This window comes from Mirounga angustirostris, unplaced genomic scaffold (assembly GCF_029215605.1).
Source record: "Mirounga angustirostris isolate CCGP_5_RB_7025 unplaced genomic scaffold, mMirAng1.0.hap1 SCAF_1, whole genome shotgun sequence".
NCBI classification, from domain to species: domain Eukaryota; kingdom Metazoa; phylum Chordata; class Mammalia; order Carnivora; family Phocidae; genus Mirounga; species Mirounga angustirostris.
Genome location: NW_026991709.1, coordinates 4190688 through 4211546, shown reverse-complemented (window position 1 = coordinate 4211546; position 20859 = coordinate 4190688). Strand labels below are relative to the sequence as shown.

At 55.5% G+C, this 20859-nt stretch overlaps 1 protein-coding gene across 1 annotated transcript in view; it reads left to right on the top strand.

Moving 5' to 3' along the window:
* The window catches only part of UMODL1 (uromodulin like 1), a 64708-nt gene that overhangs the window by 33294 nt on the left and 10555 nt on the right, over positions 1 to 20859 (top strand). The window contains exons 12-21 of the mRNA XM_045863552.2: positions 292 to 864; positions 1983 to 2240; positions 3582 to 3694; positions 6150 to 6363; positions 8736 to 8873; positions 10797 to 11134; positions 15771 to 15916; positions 16429 to 16665; positions 16912 to 17071; positions 18785 to 18869. Of these exons, the coding sequence (XP_045719508.1) occupies positions 292 to 864; positions 1983 to 2240; positions 3582 to 3694; positions 6150 to 6363; positions 8736 to 8873; positions 10797 to 11134; positions 15771 to 15916; positions 16429 to 16665; positions 16912 to 17071; positions 18785 to 18869 (2262 nt within the window). The remainder of the gene's footprint in view (positions 1 to 291; positions 865 to 1982; positions 2241 to 3581; positions 3695 to 6149; positions 6364 to 8735; positions 8874 to 10796; positions 11135 to 15770; positions 15917 to 16428; positions 16666 to 16911; positions 17072 to 18784; positions 18870 to 20859) is intronic.

Genomic DNA, 20859 nt, shown 5'->3' with positions numbered 1-20859 from the left:
CTGCACTTACGTCCTGGCTCAGCGGCATCCTGGGTGGCGCTCCACCCGGGCACATCTGAGAGCTCTCATTTATCAAGTGGAGAGGCCCTGCCTCCCTCTCCGAGAACATGTGGGGGGCTGCGGACATGGGCCCCGCTAAACATTCATAATCCCATGATCTCCAATGAGACAGACTATGTCCCTATTTGGGGCCTGCCTGGGTGGCTCTTGCCCGTGGGTGGCATCAGGTGGGTTTTGCTTAGGGTTTGTGGACCAGATGTCCCCTCTGAGAGTGGATGTGTGTCTCAGCAGGTGACGTGGTGAACCCCACGGGAGGTGTCCTGGCTCCGGCAACAGGTGTAACAGCCCCAGAGCTCGGCACAGAAACAACAGCCCTTGGCCGGGAGACTCCCGCCTTGTGGCCCAGCCCTGGGTACCCCTGGGGCATCCCTGCAGCAGGCCAGGCCCAGACCCCAGGACCCCCACCCAGGAGAGGGGGCAGCGGTGTGGTCAAGCAGGACAGAAACAGCACAGGGCAAGGTGTGGAGGAGGAGATGCCCAGCATGGCTCCAGGCTCGGTGACCAGCCAGTGGACGGCCAGCAGGGCTCCCGGGACAACCCCTAGCTCCCCTCCTGGGACCATGAAGGGCTTGCTGGACACCACTGGATGGTTATCAAGAAACTCCACCACGGAACCGTCCTTCTGGCCCACTCCTACCGAGGGCCCCACAGACCACATCGAGTGGCACGCCAGTCTGCCCACTTGGAATACACCACCAGCACTTCTGGACCACACGGGACCACAGCATTTGGACCCTGGGCCACCCAGCTCCCCAGACCTACCCTCAGCCCCCACCCCTGAGTCTCTGAAGCTTCCGGCCTGTGGTGAGTGCCTCGGGTGGCGTGTCCTAGGGGATGTGTGCCCTGAGGCCCCAGCACACCGGGGAACCGTTGAGTCCCGGTTGGCAAAGCCTCACGTAGTCACTGAGTCCAAGACCTTTGAGAAGAGTCAGGTGCATTGTTCATTGTACGGCTGGGCCAGGCGGGGTACAGCGTAGCCCCGGCCCCGGCGGTGGCCTCTGTCTTGTTAGGACGGGAACCTGGTCCCCGAGCGTGCTGCAGTCCTCTCCTCCCTGTCCCCAAGCCTTCTGGTTGCCCATAGCAGGAGCAGGAAGTCGGGCCTCAGGAGAGCCTGTGGGGTGCATGTATTCCATTAAGCACTGCGGGACATCCCCCAGAAGTGTTGGACACCCCGACATCTGCACGCCTCCCCAGCAGCGCAGGCCCCTCGAGCCCGGTGCAGGCCCCCCACTGGGTTGACCCCCAGGATTTGCACTGACACCACACAGAGGGCTTAGCCATTGCCAAGGTCGCGGGGCAGCGCTGTGGGGGACAGCCCTGCGTGGGAAAGCTCCCACAGGGGAGGCCACACTGGCATCTCTGAGCTCACTGCGCTAGCCCGACCCGGGGTCGCATCCAGATAGAACTAACAGAACCAAACAGAACTAACGTAGCTAACCAGACGTAGCTCCAGCAGTGCATGCCCTCTGCTGAGCGGCGTGGGTTCCAAGACGAGACTTCACGCCCCAGTAAGCCAGGGCTGTCGAGTGCCCCTGGACCACCCTGCAGGAGTGGCTCCCTGGCCAGCCGGGACCCCCTCTGCTGACCCCTCTATGAGTCTGCTCAGGGGTGGAGGTGTACCCCCTCTGGAAGAACCGCCCAGAATCTGCTCAGGAGGTTTGCTTTGGGGAAGACCAGGGACCCCAGTGGCAGAGAGGAACCCAAATCGGAAGGGGCTCAGGAGGGCCATCCGGGGAGCCTGCACCGCACGCATGGCTAGCAGCAGGGGACTTCGAAGGACGTCCCCGGCTGGCGTCTCTGGATGCCCTCTCGTGTCCCTGAGCAGTGTATTTGATTTAGCGTTTGGCAAGGCTTCTCCGGTCCTCTCTCCTTGAAACATCAGATTGATTTCAATCTTCTCGGTGTTTCTATGCATTTCCCAGTTCCCGTCCCCATCAAAAGGGTCACCATCTCCAATGTGACCAGCACCAGCTTCCACGTGGCGTGGGCGGCGGATCTTGCCCTGCACCCCACCTTCCAGCTCACCGTGCTCCCTACACGGAGCCCCGCGGTGCACCTGGAGACCCGGGATGCGAGCCTGACGCTGTCGGGACTGGAGCCTGGCGTCCTGCACCTGGTCGAGATAGCGGCCGAAGCCTGTGGGAAAGGAAGTGCCAGGGCCCGCCTGAAAGTGAGGACAGGTAATAGGTTTCAGAAACGCTTGTTGCCGCTTGTTCTTAAAGGGAGGGAGCAAGTATGAGAACGATTTTCAGCACGTTCGGGTTCAAAAGAGCTGGATTCCTCTGTGAGCGGCTGGGTTTCTGGCCTCTTACCGACCTAGGAATGCTGGCTCCGCTCACCCGGGGCTGGCTCGCGAAGAGCAGCCAGGAGGCAGCGAGTTTCAGGGAAGGGCGAGGGGCAGACCTTGGGCACCGCAGGGGCGCAAAGCGCTCAGGACTCTGCCCGCAGAGGTGGCCGCCGCTTGCTGCCCCGTGTCCTCGCCGGTATGTCGCCGGAAAACACGTGTGGTGCTGGCATATTGAGCGTTCTGCACGCCCTCTGATTGTTCCCGCTCTCAGCGGACCTGGACTTGGCTTCTAGGAAGGACAGGTAGACAGTGGGAAGTCAGACAGTCGGACGGCTCAGCTATCACAGTTGTGGTCATTCTGTGTTCAGATAAATCCCTTGTTTCTCCTCCTTTGCACCTGTCATCCAGATGTTTTCCTGAATGTCTAACTTGCTCGAACGGCCAAGGGCTGGCTGATGTTGCAGATGGGTCCTCAGATCTTGGGCAGCTGTCTCAGGGCTGACGGCAAGGTTCTCTAAGGTGGGGTGCACAGCCCTTGGGGGTGCCAGTAAGAAGAGCGTACAGCTTCTGTCTGTGTCCCTTAAAGTACTGATTAGCTGTGAACTGGGAAATCAGAGGGCAGATGGTGTGCAAGGACGGGCCATGATCCTGGACCACATTCTTGTACCACGGCCTCCTAGAAGCCCCAAGTGGAGGGAAGAGATGCTAATGGAGCAGGGACTGCCCTTAAGCCGCAGAGAGACAGTGCTCTAGGGGGAGGGAGGAGAGCATCAGGACCTCTGGGCACTGTCCTGTGGGCTGTAGGCTCTGACAGTGGTGGGGCAAGGCTGCCCCACGCCTCGATCTGCCCAGGACAGCCGGGGGTACTCCTGTGGCCCTGGCATAATGAACGGATAGTGGTTCCTTTCACTATCAACGTTGTCCCTGCTGGTGAATCACCCAGACGCCCTGTGTGCACAGAGAGCCACACAGGGGCGGGGAGGTGAGCGGAGGGGCTGTTCTTGTTCCACAGCCTCCAGGGGGTTCTCCCTCTGGGCGCAGGCCATGTGCCGGCATCCTCTGGGGTCGGCGGGCGGCGTCTGTGCGGGCCGGGCACCATCAGCCTCGATGTGATGTTCTTTCTGGCCACCACGACAAAGTCGATATGGAGACGTGTTCCCGAATACTTGACCTAACGCTTTTCCCGTCACCTAATGCGTTGCCACTCCAGACGTGTTTATTCTCCGTCCTGCAGCGGCCCAGAAACTCAGAGGCCAAGTCAGAATAGCAGACGTCAGCTACGTGGAGTCCTTCCGCAGCCCGAGCAGCAGGGAGTATCGGGACTTCCAGGAGCGATTCTTTAGGATGGTGAGTTGGGGAAACCGCCCCTTCCTTTCGGGAGGTGCCGAGGGAGGCGGGCAGAATCCCAGTCACAGCCAAGCAGGCGCTCGGGAGCCCTCATCTCCCAAGGGAGCTGGGTGTCCCTGGGTCCGCCACGAGACACGTCAGCCGGTGGGAGCCACGCCCTGGCCTCTGTTGGGTCCTCCTTCACGCTGTTAGCTGTTGAGCGAGGCTCCTCTATCGAAGTGGGGCCCCGTGGAGCAGAAAGCCTGACGAAGGGAACGTTTTAAAAAATTGACATCTATTTCACACATCCTAAAATTCACACTTTCGAAGTGCTTAGTGTCGTGGTTGAGGTTTTATTTGTGAAATGGTGCAACTGTCACCACTAATTCCAGAACATTCCCATCACGCCCAAAACAAGCCCTGCTCCCGTTTCCTGCGACTCTCCCCCCGCCCCCCGCCCCTGGCATCCCTGGCAACCGCCACTGTGCTCTCTGTCTCTGTGGATCTGCCTGCCCTGCACGTCTCATGTGCCCAGAATCACGCAAGACGGGGCCTTCTGCGTCTGGCTTCTTTCTCTGAACGGGCTTCAGGCCCAGTCCAGGGTGTGGCAGGGACTTCACGGCGCTTTACAACCAGGTAACTGTCCACCGTACGACGGACCACATTCTGCGCATCCATTCACTCACGGGGGTGCATTGGGGTGCTTGCAGTTCCTGGCGAGCATGAACACAGCACTGATATTTTCCCTAATCTTTCTGGTGCTTTCCCTGCCGTCCCACGCACACTCCCAGAGATGGTGTCCTTTTACAGGTCAGTCCGGGCGGCAAGCTCCATGTTCTTTGTTGCTGGAGGTCGGATTCCCCTTTGACGCATAGAGGATGCACTAGTCATGATCTCGTGGTCTTGTTTGTACCGTGGACATCCTGTCCATTTTAGCTTTTCCTCACTCTGGGGTTTAAGGCCAGGAGAGAGGGTTTGCCAGCGCCACCTCGAGGCGGAGCGTGCTCACACCATAGCGTGATACCTGCATTCTGTTCTACCCTAAAGGCACTACTAGCTGATGAAATGGGTCGCGCTGCCTCCAGAAAGTGTCCCTCTGGGGCTCCTCGGGATCTGGGATTCTGCCTTATTTGTTCTGGGTGCCCAGCTCCTGTCCCAGTGCATGGATTCAAGCATTGTTGATGGTTCGATTCACTGGCTTCTTTAGGTTCCGTGATGGTCACACATAATACTAAGCAACAACACTGAGCATCAGCCCACAGAGCCCTGGGGGTCACATGCAGCGTCCCATTCCCATTCAAATGTCTAGATGAATCCTTCCTCTTCAAACCATGTCCTCGCTTGCCTACTTCTGGGGACTATTGTTGGTTTGTCTAGAATTTCAGGATAGCAAATAATTGTGCACCTTATCACATATGTAGGACTTTTGGACACATTTTGGGAGGTTGTGGGTTCATGTGGCACCTTGTCCCTTGTCACTCAAGTGAGGAGCCTGGAACTTTGCTTTGAGACTAATTCGAAGTGCAACCCAAAGTGACTTTAATACAAGCCTATGACAGATCCCTCTCTGGAAGTCCCAGACAGAAAAAGAGAGACAGAGAGAAGGACAGACAGAGAGAGAGAGAGAGAGAGACAGAGAGAGACAGAGACAGAGAAGAGCCAGCTAATCCAGTGATGGTGACGGTGGCTGGGTGACCGTGGGGTGACAGCAGATTTGCTCACGTTGGCTGTCTCAATGCTGAGAAGTGAATCCATGAGCCTGGGGCTTGAGCCACCACCCCTCACTGGGCCCAGATGAGGACAAGTTTTTCTGTGAAGCCAAACCCTGGAGGTGCACTTTTCAATAGAAGACTGGGGCCGTGTGGACTATTTAAAGCCACGACACAGTCGTGTGTCTCTCGGGGCATTTTGGCCGCGAGGGGCAGGAAGAGGTACCACAGGGTGAGAGATAGGATTCTGTCCAAGGTGGTAGAGTGAAAAGCAAGGCAGGAGGTTTCTGTCGCGGCAGGAGGGCTCATAGGGGAACAGTTTCGGGGAAGGGGGGAAGGAGGGAAGGGGAGATGTTCTGTAGGATCAGAAGTAAAGGGATTGTTTTAGAAAACACACAGCGAGATAGAGGTGCCCCCCCCACAACCACCCATCCAGCCCCCGCCCTCCATGGCTCCGTGCTGAGAGTAGCAGATTCTAAATGCCGTCCCGAGCCCCCCCCTCGGGTGATGTGCCCCCCAGGACAGGGCTTTTGCGTCTTGCCTGCACTGGCCAGCAGATGTGCTCTTGGGGGACGGGGCTCTTCCCGGGACCTCAGGACCCACAGGCACTTGTGCTGGGCTTGGGACATGGCACACGGGCCAGGGCCTAGAACTGAACTTGGTCTTGGCCGTTTTGCTGCTGGCCAGACTCCCAGGAGGTGCCCCTTGGGTCAGGTGCCCAGCTTCCTCTCGGCGGGCGGCTCTTTTCATCTGTGGTCTCTCTAAAGGTGCGGGCTTCCTTGCCAGCCGCCATGCTCCGGCTCGTGGACACCGGCGGGGTCCGGATGGAGGTGACCCGCATCGCCGACGGCAGCGTTGTGGTGGAGTTTAACCTGCTGATCACCGCAGACGTGGATGTCCGCGAGGTGGCCGCCGCGTTCCTCGTGGCCTTTCAGAACACGTCTCTGCTGGAGGTGGTCGGAGGGGATACCTTCATACAGGGTAGGTGGAGGCCGGGCCCCCCGGAGACTCACCGTGTTCTGGAAGAGAGGCAGAGAGAGCCCAGCTTCTGCCCTCATTTGGAAGATGTCGTCCTGTGCACCTCCTCTCAGGGGTCCCCCTGCAGGAGGTGAAAGTGGGGAGCAGATAGGACCCTCAGCTCTCTTACCACTACTGTGTTGTTTCTAAAGGTTTAGGGGCTGGAAACACCCTGGCTCGAAGCTGTTCAGATGCCCAGAGATGCTGCTCCCCTTCCGAGTGCCGCATCCCATCCTGGGCCTCCTCTGCCACCCACGTCACTGGGCTGGGGATGCACCTGTCCCTCTCTGCAGTCGCACTTCCTCCCAGGCAGTTTCCAGGGAGATCCTGGTAAAAATAATGGAAAAGAAAAGCATCTTCCCTCAAGTCATGTTCGTCAGCTCGAGCTGTTGTAACCAAATACCATTAGCGGGAAAGCTTAAGCAACATAAGTGTACATTCTCAGCTCTGGAGACTGGACGTCCATGATCCTGGGGCCGGCTGGTTTGTTTTCTGGGGCAGGGTCCTCTCCCTGCCGTGTGGACAGAGTCTTCTCGCTCTGGCCTTTCCCCTGTGTGAGCACAGAGCTCTGGTGTCTTGTCTTCTAAGGACACCACCCCTGTTGGGTCGGAGTCCCACCTTTATGGGCTCATTCAGCCTTAATTACCTCCTAAACACGCCATCTGCAAATACAGTCACATGAGCAGCTGGGGCTTCAACGTACGCATTTTTTAAAGAGATTTTATTTATTTGGCAGAGAGAGAGAGAGCATGCAAGCAGGGGGAGCGGGAGAGGGAGAAGCAGGCTCCCCTCTGAGCAGGGAGCCCGATGCGGGGCTCGATCCCAGGACCCTGGGATCATGACCTGAGCCGAAGGCAGATGCCCAACCAATTGAGCCACCCAGGTGTCCCAACGAATGCATTTTGGGGACACAATTCAGTTCATAGCACGTATCACAATTGAAAATAAATGATAAAAAAAACTTAGAGTTACGTGTACAAAAACTATCAGAGACCATATACGTTATTTTTCTGGTTTTTGGAATGAGAAGGGTTTTCTAAGTTTAAAAATAGAAGGCAAACAGCCCACAGAGGCAAAGGCTGAAGTATTTGACTCTATAACAATGTCAGCCTTTTATATTAAACAAAATAAAGGCACCATTTTGAAGAAAGCAACACCCCAAAACTGTTTGAATAACCTGATGAAGAATTACATCCCAAATAGAGGGAGCGATCCCACACGTCGATAATAAGGTACTATGAGCCTGCACTGATCTTTATGACTAAGGTAAGTGCACGCCAGACCTGAACAGACAACGCAGGACAGAAGAGACACAATGAGTAGCAAAGAGCAATAATCACAGACATTCCCACTGAAACGGGCCACTCATGTCCATCTGGGAGCAGTGGGGTTTTAACCAGAAACACCTAACACTGGCCAGAGTGGGCCAAAGCAGGCCTCGCGGTGGGAACAGGATTTGCTCGCACTTCCTGGAAATCAATTTGACGATATTCACCAAGAGCTTTACAGATGTCCACCTACTTTGGTTTGAGAACATCACGCGCAGGACTTCAGCCTACAGAAATCGACCTCAGTTTGGACCATAGTTCATAGGCAAAGCTACCCACCCTCAGTGTTACTTTAAAAGTAGAAGATTGCAAGCGGCCGGCAGTCCTGTAATAGGGGAGATGGTAAGTAAATCATGGTCCATCCGTGCCGTGGACTGCCATGCAATTATTAAAAGTGAGGCTCGGTGAGACAGGAAATACTCCTGAAACAGGGGTTAGGGAAGAAAGCAGGACTTGCGTGTGTGGGGAAAGCATGACCCAAGCTGTGTCACCATCTGTGTTTTAAAGGACCAGAAGGACATCGTCACTGTGCAAACTCTGTTCTTTGCGGGAGGTGGCCTTAGGTGTGGATTGTGCTGTTTGCTAGGCAGGCCTGATTTTTACCCATTTTCTGCAGTAAACCTGTATCACTGTGAATAAGAGTAGCTGAGCGTAGAGACCCACGAAAGCAGTGAGCATTGGGCCTTCTGCGGGGATGGGCTTGCTATGGGGACACCTAGGCCTGAGGCCAGGGGCTGGGGCTACGGGCCTGCTGGTCCCCTGAGGAGCTGCTCTGTGCCCCGCCATGCCCTCCGGGGACCAGGAACCCTCCTTCCCCCGCGGCTCCCGGAGGGGTCCAGACACTGGCCGAGAAGCAGGTGCCTCCCTGTCTCCTGGACTGGCCAGCTTTGCGGTCACTCCATAATTTTCAACTCCGCCGCCCGAGATTCGTGTGAATAGCAGCACGGAAGCACCCTCAGGCCCTGTGACCCCGTGACCATGTCCTGTCTTGTTCCTGATGTCACGCAGATTACGACGAGTGTGAGAACCAGGAGCACGACTGTGAGCCGGGCGCGTCCTGCCGCAACACTCTGGGCTCCTTCACCTGCAGCTGCGCGGGTGGCGCCCCCCTCTTCCCTGTGGAATATTCTGGAAGACCCTGTGAAGGTGAGACTCCCATAATCCCTTTTCCGAGATACTGTCGGGTGATCTGTTCTCTCTCTCTTTTTTTTTAAAGATTTTATTTATTTATTTGACAGAGAGAGAGAGAGAGAGAGAGAGAGATCACAAGTAGGCAGACAGGCAGGCAGAGGGAGAGGGAGAAGCAGGCTCCCCGCCGAGCACAGAGCCCGATGTGGGGCTCGATCCCAGGACCTGGGATCATGACCTGAGCCGAAGGCAGATGCTTAACCATCTGAGCCACCCAGGCGCCCTAATCAAATTATTTCAATAACAAATGATTCACAGTATTTTTTTAAAAAGATTTTATTTATTTATTTGACAGGGAGATAGAGAGCACAAGTAGGTAGAGAGAAAGGCAGAGAGAGAGAGGGAGAAGCAGGCCTTCTGCTGAGCAGGGAGCCCGATGCGGGACTCGATCCCAGGACCTGGGATCATGACCTGAGCCGAAGGCAGATGCTTAACCGTCTGAGCCACCCAGGCGTCCCGATCTGTTCTCTTAAGGACGTTCGTTTGCAAAGTGCTTCCTTTCCAAGCGAGGCCAGCATATTTTTATGTCCTGACTCGTTTTCTAACGTGTGTGCCTGTGTGTGAATGTGTGTACATGCCCACGTATGTGTCCCTTCATGCTCTCCCACGCGTCCCCAACCTCCTGGGCGGCCCCTTGTATCTCCAAGTGCCTCTGGTGAGAAGCTACACACGTAAGGCCCGCCGTGTTCTCTCAGATTCTAGAAGATGACCTCCAAAGCCTACAGCCCGTGTGATAAGCAACACGTGGGAAATGTTTCTGCTCGGCCCTTTCTTCCCACCCAGGACTTTTCCCATTGAATGGGGCCTCAGTGGATTCAGCACTGACCCTGAGGTGACCCCTGCCATCCAGGGATCTGTGGTCAAGTGAAGCGAGACAGATGTTTATACAAGTCAACGCTTATCACCGGGAATATGGAATGTGTTCTGCTTGAGGTGGAAGCAGGGGGCTCAGAGGGACTAAGTTGTTGCTGCCTCATGAGTGTGGTCAGGGAGGGCTTCCTGGAAGAGGTATCTTGGAACGGTCTTAAATGACAGCTAGGACAGCACTAGGCAGAGGGAGCTGCAGTGGAGCAGGGGCTGCTGGGTCCATGCAGCAGTGAGAACAGAGCTCCTGATGGTGTACATGATCCAGGCGCAGTCTGGGCTGGCTGAAACGTGGGCGCCTTCAGGAGATGGGTGGGAGAGAGCGGGAAGCCAGCTGCCAAGAAGTAGGTGAGGCCGGCTGAGAAGGCAGTGAACGCCACGAGCAGGGGTTTGGACTGCCTCTTGGAGATGAAGGAGCTAAGCAGTGGGCGAGCCCCACCTTGAGGGAAGAGAAGACAGCTGCCAGGGTGGCAGGGGATAGAGCTGGGCCCAGGGGGCGGGCTGGGCGGTGTCCCGTGTCTGCTTTGTGCAGACTAGGGAGGAAGCCCTCGGAGAACCCTGCAGGTCTTTATAGGGTCTCTGCGTTCCGGTGGAGGTTGAAACCATGCTTTGGGGGAAGCAGGAAGCTAGGGACTCAGGATCCTGAGAGTAAACATCCTTAACTCACCTTAGAGATTAGAGGGCTTGTCACAGCAAGTCCACAGGCTCGGCCCACACCTGGCGTCAGCCTGAGCGAGGCCGGGGGTGGGGCAGAGGGCACCTTGGTCTCCTGGCCCATGGGAGCCCCCGGCAAGCCAAGCCAGGCCCCGCTGGAGGGCTGGCAGGAACGTGCAACAGATGCCGGGGTGGGACTGTGGCCGGAATGTGCAGTCCAGGTGTGTGCTGCTATTCCCTTCTGACCTCACCCCTGTCTCCCTGCCCTCCCCCCACCCATGCGGGCCGCACAGGCCAGGCTCAGGTGGCAGTCCCTAAACACAGACAGACCCACGCTCGGGGTCATCTCCTTGTGCCTTGCAGGTGACTTCCCTGGCAACACCACCCAGGCTCCTGGCCCCTTTCTGGGCCCCGGCCCGGAGCAGGTCCCCACCCCAGCAGGAGCGAGGGCTGCCTCTGTGCCGGGTACCGGCCAGGGCCCCCAGGACCCGCCCCCGCGGCTGAAACTGACCGAGGCGGTCAGGGTGCTCTGCGAGGTTGAGAAGGTGGCCATCGCCATCCAGAGGCGCTTCCTGCAGCAGGAATCCATCCCCGAGTCTTCCCTGTACCTGGGACACCCATCCTGCAACGTGAGCGACCACAACCGCACACACGTGCTCCTGGTGGCCGGGTGGACCGAGTGCGGAACCGCTGTGCAAAGTGTAAGGGCCGGGGAGCCAGGCTCGGGTGCCCAGAGTGGGGGGTAGTGCATCGAGCATCAGGAGCACCAGAGGGGGAGGGCCCACAACTGTCCCAGGGGGCCAGGGAAGACTCTGCACCCCACAGTCTCTGGCTCTAAGTGGGGGACCCAAGAAAGGGGGACAGGATAGGGCAAGTTCTCACCAGGGGCCAGATTGTGCCCTGGAATCAGGAGACAGTTTTGAGCTCTGCCCTGTGGGATTCTGGTGCAAAGGGCCTGGGGTCGGCCTCAGGATTTAAAGAATACTTCCAGCGACTCTGAAGCGTAGGCAGGATGGACAGCCAGTGGGAGAGGCAAAAGGGAGGACAGCGAAGTGTGTTAACATGAGTGTCCAGGTGTGCATATGTGTGAGAACGTGCATGTGTGTAGGTGAGTGTGTGCGAATGTGCACATGTGTGAGTGTGTGCATGTTTGTGCATGCTGGGCAAGTGGGGTGGTGTGATCAGAAGGACCTGGCCGGAGGGATTGTGGGCCTGAGAGTAATTGTCTTCACTGCAGAGTCCTTGACAGGTGCAGGGTCCTCCCTCTGCCCACACAGAGGGAAGCCCAGGTAGGGCTGGGGCCCCCAGCTGGAGGCACCTCCCATCTCATGTGCAGGGAGAGCTCTGGGCCCACGTGAGCTCCCCTGGTCTGCGGCACCCCCGCACCCCATGAGCTAGGCTGACCCGCTCCAGGCCCTGATTCTTCCCAGGTTGGCTCTAGGTCACAGTTAAGACTCCTGTGTCCCTCTTTCCTCCCTTCTCCCCACACTGTGTGCACTGAGCCACCGGGAGGAGGGCATCAGCATCCTCCGTGAGCCCCGCCTCACTGGGCATGGTGGCCGCCTGAGAAATGTGCACCCCCTGGGACAGGATGTGTGGAAACCAACATGGTCCCCAGATGCGTGTGGGGAGGACTGTGTGCACAGCCAGGGGACACATGACAGTGGCTGGGTGAGGGGGGCAGAAAGCAGGGGGGATGTGAGGAGGTGGAAGGTGTCTGCATGGTTCTGGGGCGGCGGGGCAGCTGGACCCTGGGTTGGGGGGTGTGCATGGAAGGGCTGGTGTTGGTGGGGGGGGAGGGGCTGGGAGATGGTCTCAGCAGGGGGCCGGCATGGCAGTGGGGACAGGGAGGTTGTCCTCATTAGGGAAGTTGGTCCACTGGGCAGGGACTCAGGAACCCGGACTTCAGCCCTAAGAACCTTGTGATGGCAATTTGAGGCCTTGTTTCATAGAATGGGGTGGGGAAAGGTCGCCCCATGGACCCGCGGGCTGGTGTTCTGCGTGCCTGGTGACGGTTAGGTCCCAGTACCCGCGTTTAACCGATGGGATCTGGAGACTCAGCAAGGTCAATGGGGGGGTCAAGGTTGCCCTGCTTCCAAGGACCAGCCCTATGGCCTCTGTGACTGCCTTTCCAGGGGCCTTACGAGATACAAGGAGGGCAAAGGCCCTGCACACAGATGCTTCTGGCTGGAGCCTGGTCCCTGCTCCTCTGTGGGGACACGTGGGCCCCAGGCACAGGCTGGACTGAGCGGACAGATGAGGTGCAGGCGAGCCAGGGGCCAGGCGCTAGGGCTGTGGGGTCAGCACAGACCTGGACGTGTGGGGGGCCGTGCAGAGTGGTGCACTTGCACCCTGGGCCTGCTTGCCTCTCTCGACTGTGATTCCAGCCTCCCTGGGGGCCCTGGGTTGAAGGAGCCACCAGGATGTCCCCAGTAACCACAGAGCCTTCGTCAGCCCCCCTCCCACCCTCCAACCCGCACAACTTAAACATGACCCTGGGGGCTTGCTTCTTTTTCTTAAGGATTTCTGAGGCTCACATGGAGGCGGGCTGCACTGACAGGGGTAGTAGCTTCTTGGGGGCCTCAGTTCTGAGCCCCAAAGCCCCAAAGCGGGCACGGGCTGGAGCTGCCACCGAGGGTCTCAGATCCAAGTTAGCACACTGCAGCCTTGCAGAACCGAAGCGAACGATGCTAGAAATGAATGTGGTCAGTGCAGCCAGGCTGTTCAGGGTGAGTCTCCTACCTGGGCAGGGTCCCAGGGGCGGGGTCGCAGGGGCGATCCAGCAAGTGGGCTCTCTGCCTTTGTTTCTCCGAGCTACAGACACCTGGTAGAGCCGTTACATTCAGTGGGGTCCAGGGCCTGTTCAGAGCAGAGGGAAATGCGTCTCCAGTGAGTCATCCCAGCTCTGGAATCCATAAAAGTTCTTGATGTTTTTGACATTTATCAAAACCTAAGATTTTCCAGAGACAGACTTATAGAAACACAATGGAGTATATATAATTAGCAGGGTCCGCCTCCTCCCTTTTTTTCTTTTTTTGGGGGGGGTGTTAAGCAGTTTATATTGTACTGACCTCCCTATTTTTTAGAAGCTAGATCTAAGGCTTTAGGGCTCTCTGCTAAGTTTGATGTGCTGTGTACAGATCATGCAGAGAATGCTCAGAGACAAAGTGATCCACGCCCCAGAAGATTCACCAGTGTACAGAATCATCTTCATAAATACTTCCAAAATTCTTGTGGGGACAGCAGGGAGCTGTCCAGGTTGTCTGAGGCACTTTTCAAAGCGATTTTCAAAGGCACCGAATGTACGCCTTGGCAAGCACACACTCTGGCCTGGGTGTCAGAGTCTTGACACCATGTCTGTGATGACTCTTCACCTATAGGAGCTTCTGCTTCTCAGCTGGAAGAAGCCGCTGGACCTACAAACATCACGTAGATAACTATTCCGAAATATGGAGGGGCAGATACTAGCAAACGCAGAGACAGGTGTAAATTCAAAAGTGTTTCAATGCTTCCATTTTGGGAAAAAGCAATTAAGAACCTAGGCAAGTTTGTTCTCAGAAGCTAAAGCATCACTAGTCTCTACTAAGGAAAATGAATTCCAAGAATTAACGTGGTTTTCACTATTTACTTAAAACTATTTATTTATTTCACTATTTATATAAAAACCTAGAGACACCAATAATATCTGGTAGCTTCCAATATAAGCTAATGGCTGTTTGATGTTGTCCACTTAGTGGTGCTTGCCCGGGTCTGTGTCATATACGCACTAGGAAAATACACTTGCTGTAATTTCTTGTAAGCGAGCAGCAAGTAAGGGGTCGGTGTGGGAGCTGGAGAAGCAGAAGAGCATTCAAAACGTCTTCCCTGCAGTGACTTTCAGTCCAGAACAATCCGAGAGCAGCCACTCCCCCTCACGCTCCTGCAAACTTCGCACCACCTGTGACCCACTCTTGCCAGAGCTTGATTGGGCACTGGATTCCGTGTTTCTATGAGATTCGTGGTCCCATCAGCATGGCTGGTCTCCACATGTCTATTTTCAGCCATTGCTGCCTGGCAGGCTCACCACTTCCCTGCTGCCCACGCCACGTCTGGGGGCTCCTGCTTCAATGGTTGTGTGTTTCCGTGGATGCTTCCCGATGCGGCTTCATCCAGCACCCCTTTTCAGCCACATCCCTTGCTTCCTCCTCACGGGTGGTCTGGCTTGTCTATTTCACACAGTTCCCTTTTCTCTTGTCTACTTCTGAGCTGCTAAGGCCGGTGACTTTAGCAGAAGCCGTGCCACGCCCATCACTAGGCACCAACCACGGACAATCCGCAGCTGTCCATGGCTGGTGCTGGGCCCCGTTCTAGTGACAGCGTAGGAGGTGTCTGTAAAGGGGTGCTGGTCTTGGGAAGCCCACCACCATGACGATCAAACTCCAAGCCACGAGCGAGCAAAATGCTGCAAACGAATGTAACTTCAGGCCTCTGGTCAAACAAGAGACTTGGTTCGGCTCCAGTATAATGATGGTGGTTTTCACAGAAATATCCGTCTCCTCCTATCTGCTCTCCGCTGTAGCACATCATGCCACTGCCCACCTCAGGATCTCCATCTCTGTTTTGGGCTCTGGAGAAATTCTGGAATTCCTATGCACTTTGGAAGGAGCATGGTTGTGCTTGGGTGCACTGCTGTCTGGAGAGTCTCTCCCTCTGCTAAACGTTCACACTGCAAGCAACTAGTCCTTAATCCCAGACAACTCTAACATGATTTCTCTAGCTCCAAACCAGTCTGCTCTGCACTTTGTCTATGGGCTTCACTTCACGTACAGGACAGCGTCTTTCCCTGGGGGCTAAGGTGGGCAGCGTGCTCACACGCCCCGAGTCCCCGTCATGATGACCGTCCCTCTCTGGAGGTTGTCCTCTGCTCCCTGGGCTCCTTGTTATCTGCCCAGCTGATGGCACCGGGAGAGAATGCTGGTGGTCTAGCGCAGACTTTAACCCAATGATTTTAGCTTGATTTCTCCGGGGAGGGTCTTGTGTTCTCATTTTCAGAAATGTCCTGGCGGATTATGTGGGGAGGAATCTGATCTATTATTTGGGGATATCAGCTGATCCAGTTTGCCTCTGGTTCTCCTCTGATGAGGAAAAAGGGCATAGGGCACAGGCTAAACCAGGGGTTGGCACTTCACATGCTCTTTGGCATTTGATGTTAGGAAAAGATTGTCAGGGTTTTTATATTTGGGGGACAAGCTTTAGAGAAGAACCACCCCTCCTTCAGCACCCAGAACCATGGTCTGCAGGCATGCTAGGGGCACCTGCTGGGGCCCGGGAGCACACTGATGCCCTGTTTGTGTTCAGAACGTGACGAACACGGTGGTGAGGACCATGCTGAGGAATGACCTGTCCCCCGAGGGCATCATCCACCACCTGAAGATCCTGAGCCCCATCCACTGTGCCTTCCAAAATGACCTCCTGACGTCATCGGGCTACACTCCGGAGTGGGGGTGAGTGAAGAGGTCTCTTCCCATTCCTCCCCAGCTCACTGTCCTCTCTAGCACCTTCACTTTGGATTTCTTTAGGGTTTCAATCACTTGAGGACCCTTTTGTGAGACTGACAGTGGCCAGGACTTGGTTAGTAACTGCCAGCTCCCCTAATTCTTGTCTTCACTTCTAAATTAGGATTCAACCAAAGAAAGCCAGATATGCACCCTAGCTAATCACATGGGACGCCCCTGTCCTAGTGAGCCTGCCCACAGCTTCCCCATTCCGATGCTTCATTGGGGCCAGCCTGGGGCCTCCCCTTCCCACTGGGAGGCTGACCCCTGCCCCTGCCTGTCCTCTAGTCTCCTCCAGACCCATGTCGGGGGGCTGACACACCACTCCACTCAGCTCAAAATAGGTAGACTTTCTTTGCCCGTTCCCATTGGGTGGTCTGTCTTTACTTCCACACTCCTCCAGGGGTGCTTTCTGGGGAGGGGCCACAGAAGCACACTGCTGAACCCACTCACTCTTGCAGGGTTTACACCATTATCGAGGACCTCCACGGCGCTGGCAATTTTGTCACCGAGATGCAGTTATTTATTGGGGATTCTCCTATACCTCAAAATTACAGCGTGTCTGCCAGCGACGACATCAAGATTGAAGTGGGGCTCTATAATCAGAAGAGCAACCTCAAGGTGGTCCTGACCGAGTGCTGGGCAACGCCATCCAGCAATGCCAGGGACCCGGTCACGTTCGGCTTCATCAATAACAGGTGGGTATCGGGTGTAGCCTACCTGGGGGCCTCTGCGTTCCCCGATCCCCACGAATAGGTGGGCCTGGGTTTTCAGCAATGCTGGAGTCTCTGGGGAACGGGAGAGCTAGCAGTCCTTGCCTCCCACATGCAGCGCGGATGGGACACGGTGTGTGGGCAGAGGCGCTGCCAGGAAGCCCATCCGGGAATGGGACAGGGTGTGGGGGTTGGCTCCTGACTCATGGGTCATGGTCCCTCCCTTCCCAGCTGCCCCATCCCCAACACGCACACGAAAGTGCTCGAGAACGGGGATTCCAGCAAGGCCCAGTTTAAGCTGAAAATCTTCTCTTTCATCAACAACTCCATCGTCTATCTGCACTGCAGACTTCGCATTTGCATGGACTCCCCTGGGACCACGTGCAAAATAGTAGGTGTTGCGCTTTCCTAAACTTGTGTCTGGACTCATGCCCCTGTTGCTCTGAGGAGGGTCACTCTGTTAGCTGAAGCCCGGGGCTTGGGTGGCTCGGGGGCCCAACTTCTGGGAGGAGACACGGGGCCCTGCACACTGGGCCCCAAAAAGGCACAAAATGAGGTGTGGACAGTGGGCAGCCCATGGGTGGATGACCCATGTGACCGGATGGCTAAGCTGCTTCCTTCTGGAGGCCGTACCACCTGCTGGCCATCACGTCGCATCCCATTCCTGCCCGTGATGCTGTGGGGCTTCTCCTCTAGGTGGGTTAATGCATATTCAGGTGTAAAAACATTCCTTTAATTTCATATTATTTTTAGCAACATTGATGGAACACTACTGAATCCCAGTCACTGTGATATTGAGTAAGAGGGGTTTTTTTCCCCTATGTTCATCCTCACAATGGGATCTTGAATAATTTTACAGTCTCATTTCTGTAGACCTTTGAATGTGAAATATGCTTTGCAGTCCTGAGGTTTGAAAGCTATTCTTCATACCAGACAAGCGTGTAGCTGAGGATCACACGTTGTCTGGGCCAAGGACAGTGTAGAGAGCTCTGCTGGCCTCGGGTTGAGCGATGGCATGTTTGTCTCTCCTTTGGGGGCTGGGCTCGTCCCTGTGCGTCTCACAGAACCCCTGCAGCCTCCCTGGGTGACGAGCCTCCGTCACCGGACACGCATAGGAGAAGAACCGATTTTGTTGATGTCACTTTGTCTCATGCAGTAGATCTTGCAGAAAAAAGGACTGAAAGGCACACTGACGCCCAGATGACTATCAGCTAAGGGCGAACACCAGCCTGCACCTGTTCCAAAAGCCCCTCAGAAATACGAAGAGAATTAATACCACAACGAGCTCTGCAAGGAGCTGCGAGTCTTCAGATTCTTTATGATATGGCTTTCCACATTCCTGTCCACGTTCTCGTAGGAGGGGTGCTGTGTTGGCTGCAAGAACAAAGTACCCCGGAGCCCCTGAAACAGCAGGAACGCATCCTCTGAGGGGCTGGAGATGGGACGTCCAAGGTCAGGGTGTGGCCAGGGCCGGCTCCCCCTGAGCCTGTGAGGGAGACTCATTCCAGGCTCTGTCCTTGGCGCGTCTTCACAGCTTCCTTTGCGTGTGTCTGTGTTCAACATCCCCTTTTCATAAGGACACAGTCATGTAGGACTAGGATCGCCCCCTAATGACCTCACCTTAACTTCATCTGCAAAGACCCTGTTTCCAAATAAGGTCACATCCGCAGGTACTGGGGGCTAGGGCGTCAACATCTTTTAGGGGGGAATAAAGCAGGTGTATAGTGAGCGGGTCCGACCACGTCCCTGAACCTCTCTGGGAGGCAGAGGTGTGGAAAGGAGCACGCAGCTGCAGCAGGCCATGGAGAAGGTCAAGGTGACTCAAAGCCAACGGAGGGCCCGAGCGGCCAAGGGGCCCGGGCTTGGAGACGGCTCAGCAGGTGCTCTCTCGAACCTCGCTTCCTGCAGCCCCTGCTGCCCACCCTCCCTCCTGTCACACCGGCAGAGCCCCGTGGTCCAGGCCCCTCATGCCCTCCGCTGTCTGAGCTCATCCGGCGGGTTTACAATGTACGGACCAGAGTCTCACCCTGACAGAGACCGCATTTCTCAGAGCTGATGAGTTCCGTTCAACTAATTAGAAGTTTCCTTCATTTCAAAACAACAGAATTGCAATGACATCCAGTCCCCAAGAAGCAGTGAAGCATCTGCGACACACCAGATGTCCTGGGGACCCCTCATTCGGTCTGAAGGTGAGTTGGTGACTTGGTTGAGTCAGTTAAAGAAAAGATGCCACTGGTTCCATCTCCCCCGAGTGTGAGCCCTGGGATGGTCGGCAGACGCACCACGGTGGACGCAGCAGCTGGTGTTTGCGGAGAGCCCCAGTTCCAGCCCTGCGTTAAGTCCCTCGCATGCCGGCCCCTCCCGGGACTCCTGGGGGGAGGAGCCCTCGCCGGCCCCACGTCCCCACACTGTTGCTGAGGAAGAAACGGCGGGGGCTGCAGGAAGTCAGCTCACGCTTAGATAAAGCTGTGTTTTGAGCTGTGTCACACGAAGCCCATAAAGTTTCCTGACATGGGATAAATACACCAGGTGGGTTGCTGGGAGGGAGGAACGGGGCTACACCAGGTCGGATTCCGTGTGAACACGCGTATGTGTGTACATGTGTACCAGCGTGCACACGCACGAGAAAGCCGTTTATTCTGGGCTTGGCTACATCAGAAGACGCAAATAGAAAGGTATGGCTTTCTCCCTTGGTGTAAAACTTCCACCATCCATGTGATCTCATCCCATGTGATTTCAAAGGCCACCATCACTTTTCCAGAAAAACATTTTCTCTCCTCTGAGATTGATTTTATTTATTTTTTAATTGGTTGGGGGGAAATTGTGTGCTTTGGGTATTAAGACAGAAACCACTAGATGTGCCCCAATATCTGTCCTCCTCTCCTTCATAGTCATGGAACCCCCAGGTTTTTGCTGGCAGGTGGCTGCCGGCAATAAACACTGTAATTCCCAGCCGACCTGGCAGCCAAGTGTGGCCATACGAGTAAGTTCTGGCCAATGAGATGCAAATGGGAGGTCCAGTGACAGCCCCCGAAGGGCTGCCCCTCACGTGCCCCTTTCTTCCTACTGCCTGGCAGTGGGGGGGGGGGGCAGCTACAGTCAGCTGCCTGGCGGACCCTGAGGGCCTTGGGGACAGGAGCTGGAAGGAGCCCCGTTCCCAAGGACACTGCAGAGCAGGTATGCGGGGGCTCGCCTCCAAAGTCCGAGTTTTGTGCCAGAAAGAAATAAACCTTCATGTTCTTTGTCACTGCTATTTTGGCTTTTTCTCCTTTTGTAGCTAAATGTAATCCTGGTCGAATTTCCTTTTTTGTTGTTTTTCTCCCTAACTTTGATCGCCCTCCTTGTCTCTATCGTCCTGCACAAGAACTTTGGGGTTTTGGATATGGGGTCTGAGCCCAGGTCCAAGTCTGATCAGGGCTGGGGAAGGAAGCTGAGGGAGGAGGAAGAGGGAGGGAGGGCCTCTTGGCCAGTGATTCCAACTGCTGGTTCTTATCCAAAGTATTTGTGAAATTTAAAAGATTCCAGGTTTGGGGTCCTACTAATGCTGAGTTTTTGGAGCTGGGCTCCAGGTCCCGGGGTCTGCACTGGTCATCAGGCGGTTGCAGGGCCCATCCTAAGACTGCACGCTTATCCTACTGTCTTCATTTTCTCAAACTACCGAGGAGACTGGTTGGCCAGTCTGATATACATTCTCATTTATAGAAATAGAACTTCTATTTATTCACAATATTATAGATAATGTCAAAACTACTGGAGTGGAAGAAGTACTGGGCTTAGAGTTAAGAGACCTGAGTTTGAATATAGTGCTTCTAGTTCTGTGGTCTTGGGAAAATTACTGAGTCTTCTGGGTCCAATCCATCCTTCTTCCATCATTCCTCCATCCATCCACCCACCCACCCATCCATCCACCCATCCATTCATCCATTCATCCATTTATCTATCCATCCATCCATCCACCTACCCTTCCATCCACCCATTCATCATTCCTCCATTCACCCATCCATTCATCCATTTACCTATCCATCCATCTATCCACCCATCCATCATTCCTTTATCCATCCATCCACCCACTCATCCATTCATCCATTTATCTATCTATCCATCTATCCACCATTCCTTTATCCATCCATCCATTCATCCATTTATCTACCCATCTATACATCCACCTACCCTTCCATC